The following is a 23,141-nucleotide window of genomic DNA, read 5'->3' as shown; positions in this document are numbered from 1 at the left end:
GTGAGTACTGCATTGTCAACGGAAGCATCATCGCTTCTGCTATACAAAGTGGATGGTCACAGGACAGTGAAAGACTTATGAATAAATACTTCAGTTTTTTCTTTTTTTTTTTTAAAGCGTATACATCGCCAGTGCGTATTTAGTGTGTCCATAAAAAATATACGACGAAACTGGTTAAACAAATCGTCATTTTAGTCGCTTCAGCTAAAAAATAAGATTTTACAGGTTTTCCTGTATTATCATAAATATTAATTAGTAAAACTTTGAACATAGCTGCTAAGGTTCAGTGACCGTGTAAGAATTATTTTGTAACAAATAAGCCCTCGGTCACAAATATTAAGTCAAAAATTTTGACTTAATATTTGTGACCGAGGGCTTCTTTGTTACAATATATTAATCAGTATTGATTATAGCTTCAACACCGAGAAAAAAGAGGAAATGAGAGGAAACTCAAAAGAAGTTAAACACAAAGCAGAAAAAAATTAATTTAATATTCCGTGACAAGGAGAAGTGAAATGTAAATCGTATTAATGGCAAATTCAAAGGAGTGGGAGTAGTGTGGGGATGGTGATGGACAGTGCATTGTTTACTTATTCTTTCTTCGTAATAAAGTGTTTTTCTCAGCGATACCGCTTTCGTATTCAAGGAATTCTTAAGCCATCATATGCTGACATTTATCTTTATTTCGTTATTATGAAGGTTTTCGTTTCTGAGGGAGCTTTGAAACTGACGTAGGTACGTTTTGAAGTGGAAACAGAGTTGTCGACACTGGCAGGTGCGATGTTTACAATTTTGAAAGACGTATTCAAGGTGACCAACTCCAACGCTTCCTTCTGTTTCACAATGCCATAGACAGTTTACAGTAAGACTCTAGATTTTGTGAATGATTTGTATTTACAACTTATTCTCACACTTATTCATCTACAAAAAACTTTCACTGTCTTGTTTAATTCGTTCTTTTGGAACCAAATTTTTTGGGCCGTTATATACGGTCTTCTGGACGTCATGGACAAACCGAATTTCACAATTTCTCTGTTTGAGAAATCCGTTTCGGCTCCTACAGGGAACATCTGTGGTATAAAAAAAAATCGTAATACATGGACATAGGAAAAATAAATTCCGAAGCAGAGTAAGATATAGCCCAACTGTCCTGCTCGTCTTTCAGTCAAACCATCTTGGCAACGGGAATGACTTGTGCCTTTTTCCTCGCCACTAGATATGCTTCGTTGCTTCACCATAGACCGCGCGTGGTAGCCGTGCGGTCTTGGGTGTCTTGTCACGGTTCGTGCGGCTGCTCCCGTCGGAGGCTTGTTGTCCTTAGCGTAAGTTAGTCTAAGTTAGTTTATGTGTGTAAGACTAGGGACCGATGACCTTAGCAGTTTGGTCCCTTAGCAATTAACACACATTTTAACATTTTGAACGCTTCACTATATAGATGGTGTCTTATTTTCTGTGGACATGGTTGTGTGGTGCTGCCTACCTTTACGACGCAGTCCAGCACTGCGAGACGGGCGATGTCTGCTGCAGTGGACGGCCTGAAGCGGCCTTCTCCTGTGCCGAAGACCTCGGCCAGTTCCCGGTGCACCGCGTCCTGCCACACCGGGTGCAAGGCCAGCAGAGACAGCGTGAAACCGGTTGCCGCTGCCGTCGTTTCTGTGCTCGCCAGTGCAAACGTGCACACCTGTAGCAAAGGTATGGGCAAATTCACCGGTGCTGGGGAGATCTGTAGCTCCATAGTGGGTATATTTGTCTCTTACGTACAGCGTTACGGAATTCAGTAATGCAAAATAACAGAAATGTGCAGGGAAGACATTTCAGTAATGCAACGTCATAGACAGTTGATTACTTTAGTCTACTTGCCTAACGGTGACTTAGGAACAACTTCAGCAAGTGAGAAGTTCTGATTTATTGCAACGTGAAATTGAAATCTGTCTATGAAAAACATTCTTAAAGAAACCATTTGATACTAGTGGAGTTTTATGTGTAAGTTCATGACAAGGTAAACTAAACTGGAATGTGTTGTGCATTATATAATCAACGGAAATATTCCTCATATCCACTAAGACTCGCAGAAGAGTTGATTATTTAATACTTAAAAAGAAAAAATTGGCAGTGTCGTTCCAGAAATAAATTAAAAATTGTTCCAATCGTAAGATTTTCGGGACGTTTGCCCTGGCTGTAAGGCAAATGTCTAAACTGATTGTCCCCTCACAAGTATTTATGCATTCGAAATTAAGAGCCCCTGTGCCCTCTCGCCAGGTAATTGACTATTAGGAACCTAGTTCAGATTCATGGTTAGGCCTATATGTTCTTGAGATAGGGGGATTAGGGCCTATATAATAATGAGAATTTTTATATGGAAAAATCACATAATACAGAGTACTAAATTATCATGCTGCTTAGGGGAAGTATCTCTAAAATCTGTTACTGGTAGTACGCATTTATTGTTATTATTATTATTATTATTATCATTACTTATCAGCTACATAATGCCGTACAGAGAACATAGACTTGAATTGTAGTGATATTGTTTGAGGTATCTAAGGACCTCGATGCAGGAGAAGCATCATTATTTGTATGTTTCTGTATTAGGATTGTAAATATTTAAAAAATAGTACAATCAGCTTACAAACTGTAAAGATCATTTCATCCTCATCACCGGCGCGAAAGTCACCCAATGTGGCGTCAACTGAAATAAACTTGCACTTGGTAGCCGTACTTCCTGGGACGGGAAGGTAGCTGCCATTCATCACACCAATTGCGAATTTTATCAAGTCATGTTGTATTCTCATACAGTCGTCATTTAGGAAGTCTTCGAGCCACACACGTATCAGGGAACCTAATCTGTATGCTCGAACATTCGTCAGTAGTCTGCAGAGGGGAAATGTGGAAAATGGCTGTTGCCTCCCGTCCATGGTTTGCAGGGTATCATGTGAGGACAAGTTTTGTTTCGCAAAAGCGATGCTTTCTGAATCCGTGCAGGTTTGTGGACAGAAACTTTTCTGTCTCCAGGAAATTTATTATATTCGAATTCAGAATGTATTCAGGAATAACGCAGAATGCAATCAAGAAAAAAATGGTTCAAATGGGTCTGAACACTATGTGACTCAACATCTGAGGTCATCAGTCCCCTAGAACTTAGAAGTACTTAAACCTAACTAGCCTAATGACACCGCACACATCCATGCCCGAGGCAGGATTCGAACCTGCGTCCGTAGCGGTCGCGCTGTTCCAGACTGAAGCGGCTAGAACCGCTCGGCCACACCGGCCGGCTGCATTCAATAATTCTGCAGCAAACTGATCAAACTGATGTTACTATACAGGAAGTCATCTACGCTTTTTCTCCAGGCGCTTGTGACTTTGCGCTGGGTGAGAGATTCACATAAACGCAAGTTAAGTAAGGGGTCAATGTCGCAGAATACGCTCTGTACACCAAACCAGGATTCCATCTGGACATGACGAATTATTTGTTTACAATTCTTTCAGTCGCTTCTCTACGTCACGGATGCCTGTATCTCTGTTATCCGTGCCGGAGTCTATATGGTAACCAAACAACGATACATTTGTAGGATCCTCCTGCGTCAGTTTCCGCAAACATGAAATTTAAAACTTCAGCTGTTCTTTTCTGTCTTCCATTACCACCCTAGATTTGCCGAATAGTGACTGGATAGAAGGCCTCGACGCGGTCAGTGACTTTACGTATGACCAGAATTTTCCCCGGTTCTCTGCAGTGTTGGGACCACTCCTGTTCCTTATTTATAGAAATGATATGCCCTCTAGTAGTACGGGTACCTCTAAAATATTTTTATTTGCTGATGACTCTAGTTTGGTAGTAAAGGATGTTGTATGCAACAGTGTCTCGGTATCAAATAGTGTAGTTCATGACACAAGTTCATGGCTTGTAGAAAATAAACTAACACTAAATCAAAGTAAAACTCAGGTTTTACAGTTTCTGGCACACAATTAAACAAAACCTGACGTTTTAATTTCACGGAATGGGGGTGTGATTAGTGAAACTGTAAAGTTCAAATTTCTAGGTGTTCAGTCAGATAGGCAGTAAACTGTCGTGGGAAGCCCACATTCAGGATCTTGTTCAAAGACCTAATACTGCCATTTTTACCGTTCTGACGGTATCTGATGTAATGATCGCTCGACAGGAAAATTAGTTTACTTTGCTTATTTTCATTCGCTTAGACCGTATGGCTTTATATTTTGAGGTAACTCTTTCCGTTCTAAAAGGATATTTTTGGCTCAGAAACGGGCGGTTCGGGCAATAAGTGGTTTAAGTTCACGAACCTCTTGTCGACCCCTGCTCACTAATCTGGATATTTTCACAATGGCCTTTCAATATATATATTCTGTACTGTCGTCTCTTGTTACCACTATCAGCTTATTACCAAGAACAAGAAGCTTTCACACAGTTAATACTCGGCAGAAATTGGACCTGCATTTGAATCAGACTTCCATAACTCTTGTGTAGAAAGGTGTGCAGTATACTGCTGCATCCATTTTCAATAAGCTACCATAAGAACTCAAAAATCTTAGCAGTAATCCACGCTCTTTCAAACAGAAACTGAAGAGTTTCCTTATGGGTCACTCCTTCTATTCTGTTGAGGAGTTCCTTGAAAAATTGGGCTGATTCTTATGTTATATTGTTCATTGCGTTTACTTGAAGTTATGGTTTGACTTTTTTGGGCACATAAGCATATTACTTTCATCTGTTATTACTTTTATCTTGTAATTTCATGAACCGACACGTTCCATGACCTTAGAGATTTGCTCCTCAATTTGATCCTACGGAACTTGACGTGTAAATAAACAAATAAAAAAATAACTAATCTTTCGTTAAGGCATGGCACCGGTAGTTGTTGTATGCTTCCTTTTGTTTTTGCGTTCAATAGGAAATATAGGTACAAAAATCTCCACCTTATTCGGAAAGTAATTCCTTACATTTTCAAGGAAAAAGCTATAATTCCTATTGAAAAGAAGACATGTATGGGGAGGTGTAAATATTGACCAGCCATCAGTGTAATAAGTTATAGTAGCAAAGTCTGACACGATTAATTGTTATCAGATAAATGTAAAGTCTAGTAAAAGCTCACCTTGGAGAAGTTCAGTTTCTGTTCCGGAAAGATGTAGCAAGACACGAGAGAACGCTGACCCTATAACTTATCTTAGAACACTGAAAAGGCTGATCTGCAGTTATAGTGTGTGTTTAGAGAAAGCTTGGGTGTCCTGCTTTATATTATCTTCATTTTAACTTCCTATTTTGATCCTTTATCAGAGTTCTATTCTGGTGAACTTGCTATATAACATACAAATAAAAAAAACATAAATATATACATACAAATATGCTATGCTGACCTCTTACTGGATGAGTTCAAAATGATCGCTGTTGATGTCTAGAAACTTCTCTTATGTCTTAGATGTTAACGAAACATTATGGTTATGTGGCGTGAGTTACAACTAATTTATCTTCGACAGCTTCGACTCACCTCTTCATGAACTTCTCCTTCTGATATCTCCATGTCTCTTCGACGATCCAACAGGACGTCCATCAGAGAGCTCCTCTTGTACAGCATCGTCCCATTTCTTTTCTTCTTCGCCATATTTATTATCTGTCCCACTAATCCATTTATCAGACCAATTTGTCTTCTGAAAGCACGACCTTCCGGCGTCATTGAAACGACCCATTCCATTTGCATCCAGGGACGGAAAATTCTCTTCTGTTACAACAGACAAAGAATGATACATTTTTATCACTTGATTGCCATGTGTAAAATAATATTAATTCCAATCAAGTTTTGTAAGTATACGACCTTTCTAAAGGATACTGGGGCTCCATATTAAAGTACTGAACCTACTACAGAGACATGATCACTTGATTTATTTATTTTCTTATCATAAGATTGCTTAACGAGATGTAACGACATCTGCAGATACCATAGTCGTTAGGGGTAAAAATGCTGTCCCCCTCACAGAGTCAAAAAATAAAAAAACGTTAATAAAAGTACAAAATGGAAATCAGATAGTATCTAATTACCTTTCTAAAGGAAATCTGAAAAAATACAGAATAAATGCGAAAGGTGTTTCTATAAAGTCGGCTAACCCTGTCATTGAACAAATAAAAAGAGAATATACAAATAAAATATCTTTATTGGGCTTCAGCTTATTCACGATACCCATTTGTTACGCTACTAATGTTACAGGTCACTATAGTCCTACGTTTCTTTTGTGACTAATCGAGACTTACCATGCATCTTTTTGGTGTCGGAATATTTGATACAAGATTATCTTCCAGAATGACACTGAGGTGCCACACTCACAGAGCAGCGGGGAATAGGAAAGGATCTGCAACTTGAGATAACTGATATCAGGTAACTTTAGTTCTCTGCTTTAGCTGCATGCTGAATGTAAATTGTCTATCAGCGTTATTAAATGTTATTTTCTGTACAAAGAAAGAGGGAGAGAGAGAGAGAGAGAGAGAGAGAGAGGTGGAGAGAGACAGAAATCTCAATCCTCATCAGAAAGAAATTATTGTGAAACTTCCTGGCAGATTTTAATCTGTTCATCTTTCAAAACTAACGGGAAGTACGTTCACCCCAAACATCATGATAAACTTTTCTTGTGTGTGTGTGTTTGTGTGTGTGTGTGTGTGTGTGTGTGTGTGTGTGTGTTTGTTGTTTGTGTGTATGTGCAATAGTCCGTAACGTACGAAGACGGAAAAGAAGAATGTTATGGAAGATGGTACATGAACTGAAGTCGTATTTCTCTCTCTCTCTCTCTCTCTGAAGATCTCAATTAGGCATGAGAAGGACGCGCTTACACCTGCAGACTGCACTGCATCGGCAACAGCTCCAAATTTCTTTTCTTGCAGAACGTCTATATCACCATCAGAGCCATTCTTTTGCCTTGCCTGCAACGTCGGTTAGATGCACCTGTTGAACACTATCGCTATTCTTTGAGCACACTCTGAAGCCGTCGGCACACTGAGCGTGCTGTTGAACGTCAGCATCGAACGTCCGTATTTCAACGTGCTGCTGTACATTCAGAAAAGACGCGGCTATCGCATATGGTACGTGTGCCCCACCGAGGTATAACGATCGCAGCGCTCTCCAGCTGCAGTTGTCGGCTGTATCTGGTTCGCACATCACACTGTTTACGACATGGACGAGCGTAAAATCACTACGTTAGCTCTATTAAAACCCACATTTGCTCTCTTGTTCATATGTTAGTCACATTGTTCTGTCAGTAGTACACATAAATACCAGCTTCAACATCCATGGACATGTTATAAGGCAAAAAGTACCAAAGCCATCGGCTTATAAATGTTCCATCATGAAAAGTACGATACAAATTCTAACTTGATCACTGTTCCTATTCACTAGCAGAATCTTTACAACATGTGAAATAATGCAAAATATCTTGCTACAAGTAGTGCAAGCTGTCTTGTGGATTAAACCAATGAACAAACTCACCCCTTAGAAAGACTGCTCTTATATATACGTAACATCGAATATCATATAATACAATAATATACTTTTATTAAATTAATAAGAAAGCATCAGGACCTATTAGAAAACGCAATGGCAAGTAATAAAAATACTTGAATATATTTTGACGCGAACCAGCAACACTGCTATCTTACCAATCTGCAACGCTACTCATTTAATCTCTACCGACAATGGCTGCCCTGTAACCATTCTCTGCCTGTTACTGTATACGGAAATTTTCAAATTTAGATATTACATGATATTAAATTTACCAAATTGTATTAAGAACATTGCTTTTCTTATGGATCCTTTGTATGCCGTTGCCTTGAAACAACGTACTCTCATATAAACAGGTTACAACAGTTCTTTAACTAACAATATGACGTTTTTTCTTGTCATTTTATTACAATAAATTATACAAGTAACAACGGGGTGAATAAGGATACAAAGAATTGAGACCTTGCTGCAAACTTTTCACTTTTCGCCTCCAGTTGCGTATGTATCACTTTTGTTACACTGGAACGGCAGTTTACGCATCGATATTAAATATTTATTAAATCGGAGATGATAGCATGAAAAACTCTGCACTCAGCTGTCTGGCGGAGTTGTGGAGATTGTTTCTCCACACTAAAGAGGTTAAGTTGAAACGTGTCAGTCAAGTTATCGACTGACACGTCTTATACACTTCTGGAAATTGAAATAAGAACACCGTGAATTCATTGTCCCAGGAAGGGGAAACTTTATTGACACATTCCTGGGGTCAGATACATCACATGATCACACTGACAGAACCACAGGCACATAGACACAGGCAACAGAGCATGCACAATGTCGGCACTAGTACAGTGTATATCCACCTTTCGCAGCAATGCAGGCTGCTATTCTCCCATGGAGACGATCGTAGAGATGCTGGATGTAGTCCTGTGGAACGGCTTGCCATGCCATTTCCACCTGGCGCCTCAGTTGGACCAGCGTTCGTGCTGGACGTGCAGACCGCGTGAGACGACGCTTCATCCAGTCCCAAACATGCTCAATGGGGGACAGATCCGGAGATCTTGCTGGCCAGGGTAGTTGACCTACACCTTCTAGAGCACGTTGGGTGGCACGGGATACATGCGGACGTGCATTGTCCTGTTGGAACAGCAAGTTCCCTTGCCGGTCTAGGAATGGTAGAACGATGGGTTCGATGACGGTTTGGATGTACCGTGCACTATTCAGTGTCCCCTCGACGATCACCAGTGGTGTACGGCCAGTGTAGGAGATCGCTCCCCACACCATGATGCCGGATGTTGGCCCTGTGTGCCTCGGTCGTATGCAGTCCTGATTGTGGCGCTCACCTGCACGGCACCAAACACGCATACGACCATCATTGGCACCAAGGCAGAAGCGACTCTCATCGCTGAAGACGACACGTCTCCATTCGTCCCTCCATTCACGCCTGTCGCGACACCACTGGAGGCGGGCTGCACGATGTTGGGGCGTGAGCGGAAGACGGCCTAACGGTGTGCGGGACCGTAGCCCAGCTTCATGGAGACGGTTGCGAATGGTCCTCGCCGATATCCCAGGAGCAACAGTGTCCCTAATTTGCTGGGAAGTGGCGGTGCGGTCCCCTACGGCACTGCGTAGGATCCTACGGTCTTGGCGTGCATCCATGCGTCGCTGCGGTCCGGTCCCAGGTCGACGGGCACGTGCACCTTCCGCCGACCACTGGCGACAACATCGATATACTGTGGAGACCTCACGCCCCACGTGTTGAGCAATTCGGCGGTACGTCCACCCGGCCTCCCGCATGCCCACTATACGCCCTCGCTCAAAGTCCGTCAACTGCACATACGGTTCACGTCCACGCTGTCGCGGCATGCTACCAGTGGTAAAGACTGCGATGGAGCTCCGTATGCCACGGCAAACTGGCTGACACTGACGGCGGCGGTGCACAAATGCTGCGCAGCTAGCGCCATTCGACGGCCAACACCGCAGTTCCTGGTGTGTCCGCTGTGCCGTGCGTGTGATCATTGCTTGTACAGCCCTCTCGCAGTGTCCGGAGCAAGTATGGTGGGTCTGACACACCGGTGTCAATGTGTTCTTTTTCCATTTCCAGGAGTGTATATCACTGCTTTTTATTCATTTTATCGAAAACCGTATCGTGTTTCTACCCGTTGATGAATATCTGGTGCTGATAATATGCGTGATTTCCGTGATTGTAAAGATCAAGCCACTAACTTAAGCCTTAATTTCCCTCTATCACCGTAGTTAACTGCATGTCCTGTACTTGTTGTGCTGTATAAATCTGACACAGTCTTCGATAGGTGCTCAAGGAAGGAGGCGGCAGCTGGCCCCTGGAGCGAACAGGCAGCTGGTAAGAACTGAGCCCCTGCCAGTAGTGGTAGTGGCCCGAACACTGGGTGTCAGGTAGACGATTGCAGGATCCTGCATTGTCTGGCCCGGTGCTTGTTTGAGGCCGGTGGTCAAATTTTCGCCAGCATCGACCACGCGTTTTGGGTCCCGGAGTCCGTCTAAAGAGGGCCAGTATGATGAACCATGTCGCGCGTCCGGCCAGTGCAAAATAAGCTACTTTTGCAAGTCAATTTTTCTGCTCAAGAAACACCTGGGTGCAATTTTTCGCTGCTAACGCATACTACAGGAGCTAACGCATACTAGAGGAGCTAAGAGACTTTAATGTACTCTTATACTGTGTGACATTTCACTGTTATGATGATGGGACATACTTTGACACATTCTGGAAGGTTCCTCAAGATCTTGGACATCAACGTGACCAATGCTAAATGAAATGAAATGATTGTATGGCATTATTGGTTCATTTTACCGATCATCCTGCTATCAGATAACTCACCTTCTGAACAGTTCAACGAAAACTAGAGTCTCATTTCAAGTAGGTACTCCATTCATATAACTATAATTGGTGGTGACTTCAATCTACCCTCGTTATGTTGGTGAAACGACATGTTTAAGGTCGGAGGTAGGCATAAAACGTCAGCCCAAGTCGTTCTGAATGATTCTCAGAAAATTATTTTGAACAATTAGTTTCGGAGTACTCTGGAGAGTGTTCTACCAGTAGTGGACACCGGTAGATCCTAAGGAAGATCCCAGCAGAGGGGTCGAATAGTCGATTATTTTAGAGGAAATATGACGCGGCCTAATAATCCAGAAGATTTTAACTTCAGTGACAACGGCCACGAAAGCCTTGAGACTTACATAATATCTGGCGTTCTCAAAATAAGTGTTATGGGCCTTCTGCCGTTTCTGATATACATAAACGATTTAGGAGACAATCTGCGTAGCACTCTTAGATTTTTTGCCGATGATGCTGTCATTTAGCTTCTTATGAAGTCATCAGATGATCAAAACAAAATGCAAAACTGTTTAGACAATGTGTCTGTATGTCGCGAAAAGTAGCAGTTTACCGTAAATAGTGGAAAATGTGATGTCATTCACATGAGTACCTAAAGGAATCCGCTGAATTTCGATTGCACGATAAATCACACGAATGTAAATGCTGTGAATTCAACTAAATACTAGGGAGTTACAGTTACGAGTAACTTAAGCTGGAATTGTCGCATATATAATGTTGTGCGTAAAGCAAACTAAAGATTACGATTTATCGGCAGTACACTTACAAAATGCAACAGATGTACTAAAGAGACTGTCTACACTATGCTTGTACGTCCTCTTCTGGAGTACTGCTGCGGGGTGTGGGATTCGCAACAGATAGGATCGACAGAGGGCATCGAAGAAGCTCAAAGAAAGGCAGCTCGTCCTGTACCACAGCGAATTACGGAGAGAGCGCCACTGATATGATACGTGAATTGAGATAGTAATCATGGAAACAAAGGCGTTTCTTGTTGCTTCAGGATCTCCTCACGAAATTTCAGTCACCAACTTTCTCCTCAGAGTATGAAAATAATTTGTTGGCGCCCGCTTAAATAGAGAGGAATGATCATCATAATAAAATAAACGAAATCAGAGCTCACGCAGAAATACGTTATTCTTCATGCTGTTCGAGAGTGAGATGATAGAGGACTACCTTGAAGATAGACACTTAACTGTAAAGTGGAGAGTAATCATGTATATATAAATGTAGATGAGACCCTTCTGATGTTCGGATGCGCAGTGCAGATCTTTTTATTTGACCCACTTGCACTACTTGTTCATCGATAATGATGAAATGATGATACAACAGTCAGTCCTCAAGCGAATGGAATCTCCGACCCAGACGTGCATTGAGGGCAGGCCATCCACGTGGCAGTCGGCCACGCTGACCACTCAGGTACGGAGGCGGACAACCAAATATAATTACTCATAGTAAGATTTGTCAAACAATTTGACTGGTATTATCCTATCACGTCCACATCGATATTAAGTCCATATTCCATATAGGTTGCTGTCTAACATATGTAACAAGAAAGCCACGAGCTATACTAAAAGAATGAGCTAATACAGTACAAGTCCACCTGATAATTTTCCGTCTATCTCAGACTGACGCCCAGGAAAGTGTCAATGAGATTTTCATTGTTGGAACTGGAATGTTATCTCATAAAAAGTATCCGGACATCTACTAGTTGACATTGGTATAGAGTGTGTCCACTCTTCGCCGTTATGATACCTTGACCTTTGCTACGAACACTTTCAGTGAGGTGTTGAAATGTCAGTGGATGAATGGTAGCCCATTCTCTTCAAGAGCTGGTACCGATGTTGGGAGCGAAGTAGACGTTCTGACTCATCCTAAATGTTTTCCATTGGATTCATATCCAGTCCATTTCAGGAATTTTATTGTTCACAGACCATTTCCTCACAGACGCTTCTTTGTGACAGTGCGCATTGTCCGGCTGACACAATCACAGTCCCTAGACTGTTCCACTAATGTACGCAGTACACAGTGCTATAAAATGTGTTCATATCGTTTTTCATTAAGCGTTATCATAAGCGCAAGAAGGGGATCACACCCTAACCATTAAAAGCACAGCCATACTTTAATACCACGTCGTCCTCTGCACTTCATTGTTGTCACTACACCCGGTGGCAGGTAACGTTCTCCAGCATTGGTGAAACCCAAACATTACTGTCGTATTGCGACACTGCGTGATAAATCACTCCAAAACACTCGTTTCCAGTCATTCACTGTTCAGTGGGATTGTTGTGTACGATATCTCAAGCGTCGTCGCTTCACGTTGACTACAAAAACGTGTTGCTTATGAGGAACTGCTCGACCATTGTACCCTAGTCCTTTTATCTGCCTACTCAAACAGCCACTGCTATAGCTAGACTGATGGAAGTACGTTGGAACTGAGGAGTGGCTCCTTCCACTGATTTCATGCCATTTCTACCACCTTCTTCGGCTGTGCTCGGCGGTTCCTGATCGTCAGTATGTGAGCTCTGACTGATCCTGATCTAGCTGTGATTGTTTCTTTTCGTTTCACTTCACATTCATATAACCAACAGTCGACTTAGGCAGCTTTAGGAGGTTAATATGACCCTGATGTCTACTCGAGCGATGTCGTTATCCTGAAGGAAGTCATTCTCAAGAAGTGCATGATGGAGGCGCGAATCGTCGTCCATGGATACGAACGAATTCCTCGCCAATATGCTGTCGATATGGTTGCACTATCGGTCGAAGGATGGCATTCACGTATCGTACAGCCATTACGGCTCCTTCCATGATACCACCAGCGGCGTACGTTGGCCCCACATAATACCACCCGAAGACAGCAGGGAACCTCCACCTTGCTGCACTCGCTGGACAGTGTGTCTAATGCGTTGAGCCTGACGAGCTGCCTTCAAACACGTCTCCGACAATTGTCTTGTTGAAGACATATGCGACATGTATCGATGAAGAGAATGTGATGTCAGTCCTGAGCGGTCCATTCGGCATGTTAGACCCATCTTTACCGCGCTGCATGGTGTCATGGTTGCAAAGACGGACCTCGCCATGGACGTCGGGAGCGAACTTGCGCATCATGCAGCCTATTTCGCATAGTTTGAGTCGTAACATGACGTCCTGTGGCTGCACGAAAAGCGTTATTCAACATGGTGGCGTTGCTGTCAGGATTCCTCCGAGCCATAATCCGTAGGTAGTGGTCATCGACTGCAGTAGTAGCCCTTGGGTGGCCTGACCGAGGCATGTCATCGACAGTTCCTGTCTCTCTGTTATTTCCTCCACGTCCGAACAAGATCGCTGTGGTTCACTCCGAGACGCCTGGATACTTCACTTGTTGAGAGCCCTTCCTGGCACAAAGTAACAATGTGGACGCGATCGAACGGCGGTATTGACCGTCTAGGAATGGTTGAACTACAGACAACACGACTTCTTCCTGGTGAAATGACTGGAACTGATCGGCTGTCGGACCCCTCCGTCTAATAGGCACTGCTCATGCGTGGTTGTTTACAACTTTGGGCGGGTTTAGTGACATCTCTGAACAGTCAAAGGGACTGTGTCTGTGATACAATATCCACAGTCAACATGCATCTTCAGGAGTTCTGGGGACTGGGGTGATGCAAAACTTTTTTTGATGTATGTATAATACTCGCTGCCTGCTTTTATACCGATAGTTCCGCTACTAGTGGCATCTGGTAGTCAGTTCTGCATTAATAAGGGTGTCCGGATGTTTTCTAATCAGGTAGATATTCCAAATGTTTGTCATAGAAAGCTGTTAGCCATTTTCATTTAAATATGTGAGAGTAAAGTAGTAGGAAATTTCGTAAATGATAAACACCATCAATTGAAATTGATTACATGTATGCAAATGAAACCAATGATTATATACTTTAACTGATTTTCCTTAGCTATCACAATGACTTCTATTTTAATTCATAACAAATATTGCATTACTTTAATTACTACATCTAACTGTAACATGCCACACATTGGTTACAGTTCTTAAATAAATCAAATAAATGTCGTGTGACTAGGGCCTCCCGTCGAGCACACCGTTCGCGGGGTGCAAGTCTTTCGATTTGACGCCACTTCGGCGACTTGCGCGTAGATGGGGATGAAATGATGATGATTAGGACAACACAACATCCAGCCCCTGAGCGGAGGAAATCTCCGAGTCAGCCGGGAATCGGGTACGGGCCCTTAGGATTGAAATTCTGTCGCGCTGACCACTCAGCTACCAACGGCGGATCAATTCTTAAATAGAGATACCGTAAATAAAATCAGTAATCCGGATAACGTAATAAAACCATTACAGCGTCTCCCCAGCACGGTGTAACAAAATGCTTATTGCAACATGGTTTTTGACGATGCGTTTCCAAAAATGGAAGGTAGAATGGCATCTCAAAATTTGTAACAGTGAATTTAGGATCACGACGACAAACTTTGATCTGGATGGCTAGACGGAACTTTGAACGTTGCTTCTCCCGGAAGCGACTAAAATGTGCGTACCACCACGCCAGCTCGTACGGGGCACATTAGAAACATAACCGTAATCTAGAACTGCGCGTCAAAGATAATGTTGGTACTGCAAGTGGGGATTTTTGTGAAAATGCAGAACAGAGCAATTTACTCCTAGAGGTGAATTTTGTATCGACGGAACCCTATCTACGAAATTTATTGTTTGCAGACGTTATGAGGTGTGGGGAAACCTGCACTGATTACGTGGAAATCAAAGTGAAGTACTACTAATTACGCGAGCATATATGCCAATAATTCGCCCAGTGCGGAGGCTCTGTTACGCTACACGTGAAAGTCAGTCCAGTGAACAATATCAAGTGTTTCTATTGGCAATCGACAGCGTACGACATGCTGCACGACTCAAAAATATCGGTACCAGAATAATCTGGAGTATAGTACTGAAGATGAAATTTACTTTCACATCCTCTTAGTTTCTATACACCCCAGAGACTATCGGTTATAGTCTGCTTCTTCTTAGTGTTCGTAAAATATTACAGAAGAGCACTGCATAATGTTTCGTTTGTAATAATGTTACCGTAATTTGTTTTCTACTCTCATTGTTCATTGTGAAGATTCGTAAGTTTTAGCGGTGCACAAATATGAGGTTAACCCTGTCAGTGGTGCGTGTTTTTCCCGCTAACAGCAGATGAGTGAAGGTCTTCATTAACAGTTCACCCTAAGGCTCCGCTTGAATGGTCTTTCACCTTTCACCAAAGTTCATAGTCCCACAGCATTACAAAAGACCGGATGTAGAAAGTAGAGAGTGTGGAACGGGGAACTAACGGCTCGAGATCTGGCTGCGTAAGTGGCCTACAGACGTACTCGCAACTGCACACTTGACACCTCCAGTACCGCCTTCACATGTCTACTTAGACCTCGGACGACGATTACTTGACCTGTTGCAACACTGTAATGAAGAAAAAGATTCGAGGAACAAGAGCAGTAACTGAAACCTAGATCGAAAGATAAGATACGGATATTCTCACACCAACTTTTAAACAAGTTTAAATTACAGTCCTAACATTGTCATTATTATCGGACAATGGATGAGAAGGAGCATTTAACCTTTTTTTGTAACAGTCTCTCTCATTTAATTGATGCAACAAGCATGATTATCGAGTACTCTGCAATGCCACTGGAAGGACGGGCAGCAACTTTCCATTTTTTAGCTGTTTCATTATCATTACAACACGACTATCCCGATCCTTTAAAAATGAAACTTTTTCTTTTCGCTTTCGGACATTGTTACTCAGGTTCAAGTTCCTGTTGCATCATGGACGTCCTATTTACTGCTTTTAATTTAGAAATTCATCGCTTACAATGTATATAGTGTCTTTTCTAGTAATATTTGCATTCTATGAACTGAAGACGCTATTCACTCTTGTAAATGCGACCAAACTGTTCGAGCACATTACGATCAGTTGTCCGAATTCCTCAGCAAACCTATGTCCTAGGATCTCTCTACTTGTTAGATTAGAAGTCGATTCATGGGGTCCATACATTAGCAAAAACTAAACCACATTACTTTTAGTGTTTTTAACCAATACCTAATTGTTTCGTGCGGTACGCAGAAACACTGAAAGATATGCACTACATGTACAGAAGACCGTCTACTGCATTTCGGTTCTCCTTTCCTAAACGTATATTAAATAAAACAAAGACGCTGTATTTTTTCATAAAATACATACATACATATATATATATATATATATATATATATATATATATATATATATATATATATATTATCTTTAGCCTTCATTATTATAGACGTTGTACTGTACAATACCATATGTAGATTAACTTACTACACTGTTGTTATTGTGATTCAAATTAGTATCTTAACTAACAATGGAACTATGCTACTTCTAGAGTGTCTAATGCGTATAGGAATTTGAAGTTTGAATAGCTTTAGCTGTTACGTTTAGCAAATTATCTTGGCCTAATGACGAGTAAGTGCGCTCGTTAGCGTCGTATATAGCTAATAGCTGGGGTACATTAGATTAAATACACAAATTTTTACTTGGTATTGATTGATGAGGTGAAAACTTTCTATCAGACAGCTGAAAACGTACGCATATTGGCAAAATAAGTATGTTACATGTAACATCAACAATGGACCGTGCGTTGCTTTGTGCTGAAAGGGTACGATTTACTAAATGCTGATAAAAGACAAATTCGAAAATTAAACTTTTAGCAACGCTGTATCGTCATAGACAAATTGGAACTCTTTTTGTGTGCGTATATCATACTGTGGGTCACACTTCACGCTAATAAACAAACACTACTGAACACGGTGGGTTGAACACGATAAACTGCAACCGAAAAACGCAAAGACAATCTCATCTCCTAGTAAGTAAACGGCCAGCGTGTTATGGAGTGGATAAGGGGAGTCCTATCGATAACCTTCCAAGGATAGATGTAATGTGCACCCTGGAAAATCACTAGCAAAACTACACTGACATGAAAGTGGACGTCGAAAAGTAAGTGTGTATTTGGGGTCTAAGAAACACGAAGTTTCATTCCTACACTATCCTCATGATGCAGCCCATTTCGAAACCCTGCAAGACTAGAGAGTGAGTCATAAACCTTACAAACGATGTACGAGCACGTAGCTTTGCTTCTTTACCTTGAAACAGAATCTCTGGACAGGTTGCCAGATTGACTAAGAGAATGGAGTTGTGTTCTGTACGAGCAGGGCTTGAATCCGCGTCTATTCATTATAATTCAGGATTTCCTTGGCTATAACGCCTGGATGGCATTTTATAATGACTACGGACAATTTCCCCTGCGTCTCTGTAATTATTCTGATGTAGACGGACCGCTAAACTGTAAAATTCATTCCTTTCTCAATTAATAATTCTTCTTTTGATATAACAGAATGGTATGATTTATTCAGAAAAGTCCTTAGTTAATTCCCTCTGTGCTCATGCAGTTCTTTTTGGATACCATCTTTAGTGATTTCGATCACAATGGAACGTTGAATCGTGACCAAATAGATACTGCATTCTAAAGAAATTCTGCTTAGTTGTGCAGTTGCACACAAGCATAGAACTGTAAAAACCACACATATCGTGATCCAGAGTCACACAGCACAATCAGTTTTCAATGTTAGAAAGCTCTTTTGACCGATGTAAAGTGCCTAATAAAAAGAGTGAAGCATCCAAGATACACTGAAGTGCTAAAGAAACTGTTGTAGGCATGCGTATTCAGTTACAGGAACATGTAAACAGGCAGAATATGGCGCTGCGTTTGGCAATGCAAGTGTGTGGTGCAGTTGTTAGATCGGTTACTGCTGCTACAATGGCAGGTTATAAAGATTTATGTGAGTTTGAACGTGTTGTTATTGTCGGCACACAAGCAATGGGACACAGCATCTCCGAGATAGCGATGAAGTGGAGATTTTCCCGTACGACCATTTCACGAGCGTACTGTGAATACCAGGAATCCAATAAAACATCAGATCTCCGACATCACCGCGGCCGGTAAAAGATCCTGCAAGAACGTGACCAAAGACGACTGAAGAGAATCGTTCAACGTGACAAAAGTGCCGACGCTTCCACAAATTGCTGCAGATTTCAGTGCCTGGCCGTCAACAAGTGTCAGTGTGCGACCCATTCAACGAAACATCATCGATATGGGCTTTTGGAGCCGAAGGCCCACTCGTGTACCCCTGATGACTACACGACACGAACCTTTACGCCTCGTCTGGGCCCGTCAACAACGACAGCGGAATGTTGATGAGTAGAAACATGTTGCTTCGTCGGACGAGTATCGTTTCAAATTGTACCGAGCAGATGGACGTATACGGGTATGGGGACAACCTCATGAATCCATGGACCCTGCATATCAGCAGGGAACTGTTCAAGCTGGTGGCGGCTCTGTAATGATGTGGAGCGCGTGCATTTGTAGTTATATGGGACCTCTGATACGTCTGGATACGACTCTGACACGTGACACGTACGTAAGCATCCTGTCTGATAACCTGCATGCATTCATGTCCATCGTGCATTGTGGCAGACTTGAGCAATTGCAGCAGGACAAGGCGATACCCCACACGTCTAGAATTGCTACACAACGGCTACAGGAGCAATCTTCTGAGTTTAAACACTTCCACTGGCCACCAGACTCCTCAGCAATAAGCATTATTGAGCATATCCGGGATGCCTTGCAACGTGCTGTTCAGAAGAGATTTCCATCCCCTCGTACTATTACGCATTTATGGACAGCCCTGCAGGGTGCATGGTGTCAGTTCTCTCCAGCACTACTTCGGATATTAGTCAAGTCCATGCCACGTCATGTTGCGGCACTTCTGCGTACTCGCGGAGACCCTACACGATATTGCACAGGTACATCAGTTTCCTTGGCTCTTCAGTGTACATAGTCGAATGTCAATATTATTTTGAGCACTTACACACCATCGGTGGATATGTAAATGATTAGAGCTGCAGTTCTCTGTAACAGGTGGAACGGTCATTTGAGAGTGTTAGTGTTGCTCTTTTCTGGTGTTGTTTCCAGGTTTGGTGAGCGATATAATGCGCTTCAACAGCATCAGATATTGAGTGACTCTGTGAACTCAAAGAGATGTTGCGTACCAGTGCGAAACAGGGTTATCAGCACTTGATAATTTTAAAGGGACCTCATTGTGGGTCGGGATCGTGCAATATCCGGATCTGTGGCCCGACGCTGGGTTGCATGGGAACGTGAGGGAAGGCATAATCGTCATCAAGGTTCCAGTCGACCACGTCTGACCACCACAAGAGAGGGTGTGTACCAAGCACTTCACATCTGCGCTTGCCATACGAGATCAACTAATGGAGTCCATGAAACATTCTGTCCCATCCCGTACCACTGGTCGAGGACTATCAGCATCAGTATTGAGGAAATACTGTCCCATTACAGGGTTCCGTTAACATCACAACACAGACGGCTATGTTTCTAGTGATGCCTTGACTGGGAAGCATGGACTGCTGATTAATGGCATCCCACTGTGTTCTGTACTATCCCGCATGACCATTGTCTACGAATACGGCGGTGAATTGGGACGAGTCTCGGACGTTTCGTTGTTTTGGAGAGGCACAGTGATGTTACTCCTATTGTCACGGTGTGGCGAACCGTCAGGCACGATTTCAGTTTACGGCTGATTGTGATTGACTGAACTCAGACTGCACAATGGTACGTCAGGAATGTCCTGTGTCCATATGTGTTACTTCACGCGTGACAGTATCGTGAGACAATTGTTTAACATGATAACGCTCGTCCACACGTAGTGCGCCTCTCTATGAGCTCTCTGCGTGGTGTTGGGTTACTCCCACGGTCATCCAAATCAGCATCTGTCCCCTTTATAATATTGCGTATCAGCTCTCGGACGCCAACTCCGTGTTAGTACCAGTATCCAGCACATCAAGTTACAATAGCTGTGCGCCAGCTTTCTTCTTGATGGAATCCAACGGCTTTATGACACCCTTCACAACCGAATCAGCGCATGTATCCAGGACAGAGGGGGAGCGACGTCACACTAATAAGGATGCTCATATTACCATATTCTTTGTTTATTTGATTCGATTTTGGAATCACTGAAATAACCTCGTATATCTTATCGACCCGTGAAGTTTCATTTCGTCCCCTCTTCCCGTTCTGGGTGTCTCACTTTCTTTCACTCAGCTTATTTGAGTACACGCTTGACTAAAGAGCAGCACCGAACCATTTAATATGAAACAGTAGAGCAACATGTACAGTGGCTTATGGAAGCTAGACACAGTGCTTTTTAGCGTTTTAAGAAAAGCATTGATATCCTATACCAACATTTAATCATTTCAACTGCGAAGTAAGTAAATTTATGACGATAAGATGCGATAATTTCGGTGCTAGATGATACACGCTCAGAATACAGGATTATAAACTGGGTGGAAATATAGGGCTTTCATGAAGAAAATATGGTTCTATTAGGTTGGTGCATAAGTTCGCAGCGTTTTTCCACAAGTTTCGTAAATACAACAGATACACATAAAAGAGATTTTTGTCGTCAATAATATATTCTCCTTCACTATTTACAACAAACAGTCTGCCAACCTTGGGGTAACTTTTCAGAAACCACGTGTTTTTGTGGCGAAGAACTCGTCGAGCCATGTTCGAGGCAAATTTTCATCCGGTAAGAAAGTTCCTCGAAGGCTGTGCAATAGAGGCCGGGAAAGGTGAACGTCTGAGGGTACAAGATCAGGTGAATAAGGTGGGTGCGGTATGACTTCCCAACGAATCTCCTATATAGCGCTTTTTGTCAGTCAAGCAGAATGCGGGCGGGCGCTGTCGTGAAGTAGCATCACTTCACGCAGTCATCCTGCTCGTTGTTCTTGAGCTGTGTCTGCAAGACGCCTCATTTGTTGACAATAAATGTCAGCAGTGATGGTTACACCTAGGGGACGTAATTTGTAGTATACCACACCGTTGCTGCTCCACCAGATGCATGATATTATGTTCCATGGGTGCTCGAAGGTCTTTGTACGGGGAGTTTCTGCTTTGTTTGGATTCAATAATTCCTTTCTTTTCCTCTTGTTATCATAAAGACACCATTTATTATCACTACTACTGATGCACGGTAGGGCGGCCGGTGTTGTTCACGAGCAAATTGACGAGTAGCAAGCAGAGATGCACATATGGCCACTCACTGGTTTTTTAGATTTTTGCTTAGAGCATGCGGTACCCATACACCCAATTATTAGACCTTCCCCACTGAATGCCAATGTCACACAGTGGTGTAATGATCACAGTTCTTAAATTCACTGACGTCAATTATTGTCGATTAGTGCGCATAAACAATCTTCATCAAATCCCGAAAGTATTCTTGAATGCGGAGTCACTAATATCAGGAAGATCATCCTTAAACAGATTAAACCATTATCTTATCGTGCTCTGTTCAATGGCATTACCCCACGGCGCAAATGTTTCTGGCTCCCTTTGTTGCTGTCACACCACTATTGAATTAAAACAGAAGAATATATCGGAAATGTTGCATTTCTCCACTTGGCATTCCATTTTTTAACGCCCACAGCTACATTTACTATCTCAAAATGACGAAATGACAATATGTAAACTCAAATAGCAACAATGAACTACAAATAAAAAAATAACAATCGATAAATAAATACGTAGCAACCACAATACCAAAAAGCAAAACAAAAACACTATAAGCTTATGCACCAACTTAATAATATCCGTTACTGCTTTTCACCTTCGATTTCATGAATGAATGCCGTCCAGATATGCTCTGATCGTGCAAAGTGCGCCTTGTGCGTCCTTTACCTGTATGGTCTGCAGGCCGTCTTTCACCTCGTCGGCGATCTCGGCCTGTTTGAGCCGGTCTGGCTCTAACTCGTCCAGCTGGATGCCGACGATGGTCGAGGTGAAGGTCCGCAAGGCCGCATGGAACAGTGGGCCGTATACGTCAACCTCGGCCCCGGCAGCCGCCGCCAGCTTTTCGCACGTGAACCTGGCGCCTTCATTGAATGAGTCGACGAACCGGCTCAGCACCTGCCGGGCCATCGTAGTGAGTCACAAAACAGTTTCCCATACAAGGCCTCTTCTCTTTCTCCTGTACGGTACGAAGTATTCCTGAAATCACCAAAAAAACTACAATTTCAACGCCAGAATGAATCTTCCATTATGCAGCAGAGTGTGACGTTAGTGTGACACTTTCTGGGAGCTTAAAACAGTGTGCCGAACCGGTACTGCCGGTATTCCAAAACTCGACCTTGCCTTTCTCGGCAATGCTCGTGAGTCGGGTCCTGGCAGCTCAATCACTGAAGGCACTGCGCATGGAAGACAAGGTCCCAGGTTAGAATACCACTCCGGAGTACAGTATTAACTGCCAAGATGTTTGTCAATTTAATCTAATCATTAACGCTATACGTTATGTCATACAATGTTGTACAACAGTCCTGATCGATGTACAGGTCGTGATACCAAAATTTTAACCTCAAACATTTGCGTAACCGTTGAAGATATCGATTTTCCATTCATGGGGAATCACAGTCATGTAGAATATTTTGAAAGAAATTTGCGCCATTTCACTGTAAATTACTGTTCTGTTATTTCACATAATCATGATTTCGGTTTTCTAGCCATTCTCAAGTGCATCTTGAACTGCAAATCATTAAGGTGTACATATCGTACAGTGTAGGGCAAAGGAAAAGTAGTCACTACGTACCTGATAACATTACTTATGTGGTACAATATATCTGATG

General features: G+C 42.5%; 1 protein-coding gene across 1 annotated transcript in view; it reads right to left on the bottom strand.

Annotated features, from left to right (window-relative positions):
• Positions 1–23,141, bottom strand: part of LOC126474603 (cytochrome P450 4C1-like) — an 83,408-nt gene that overhangs the window by 18,794 nt on the left and 41,473 nt on the right. Inside the window, exons 4-6 of the mRNA XM_050102079.1 lie at positions 22,201–22,428; positions 5,496–5,726; positions 1,481–1,681 (exon numbers count right to left, since the gene is read on the bottom strand). Coding sequence (XP_049958036.1) covers positions 1,481–1,681; positions 5,496–5,726; positions 22,201–22,428 — 660 coding nt within the window. The remainder of the gene's footprint in view (positions 1–1,480; positions 1,682–5,495; positions 5,727–22,200; positions 22,429–23,141) is intronic.

The sequence above is a fragment of the Schistocerca serialis genome, chromosome 4 (genome assembly GCF_023864345.2).
Source record: "Schistocerca serialis cubense isolate TAMUIC-IGC-003099 chromosome 4, iqSchSeri2.2, whole genome shotgun sequence".
NCBI classification, from domain to species: domain Eukaryota; kingdom Metazoa; phylum Arthropoda; class Insecta; order Orthoptera; family Acrididae; genus Schistocerca; species Schistocerca serialis.
The sequence above is the reverse complement of the archived record's forward strand: the minus strand, read 5'-3'. Positions and strand labels throughout refer to the sequence as shown.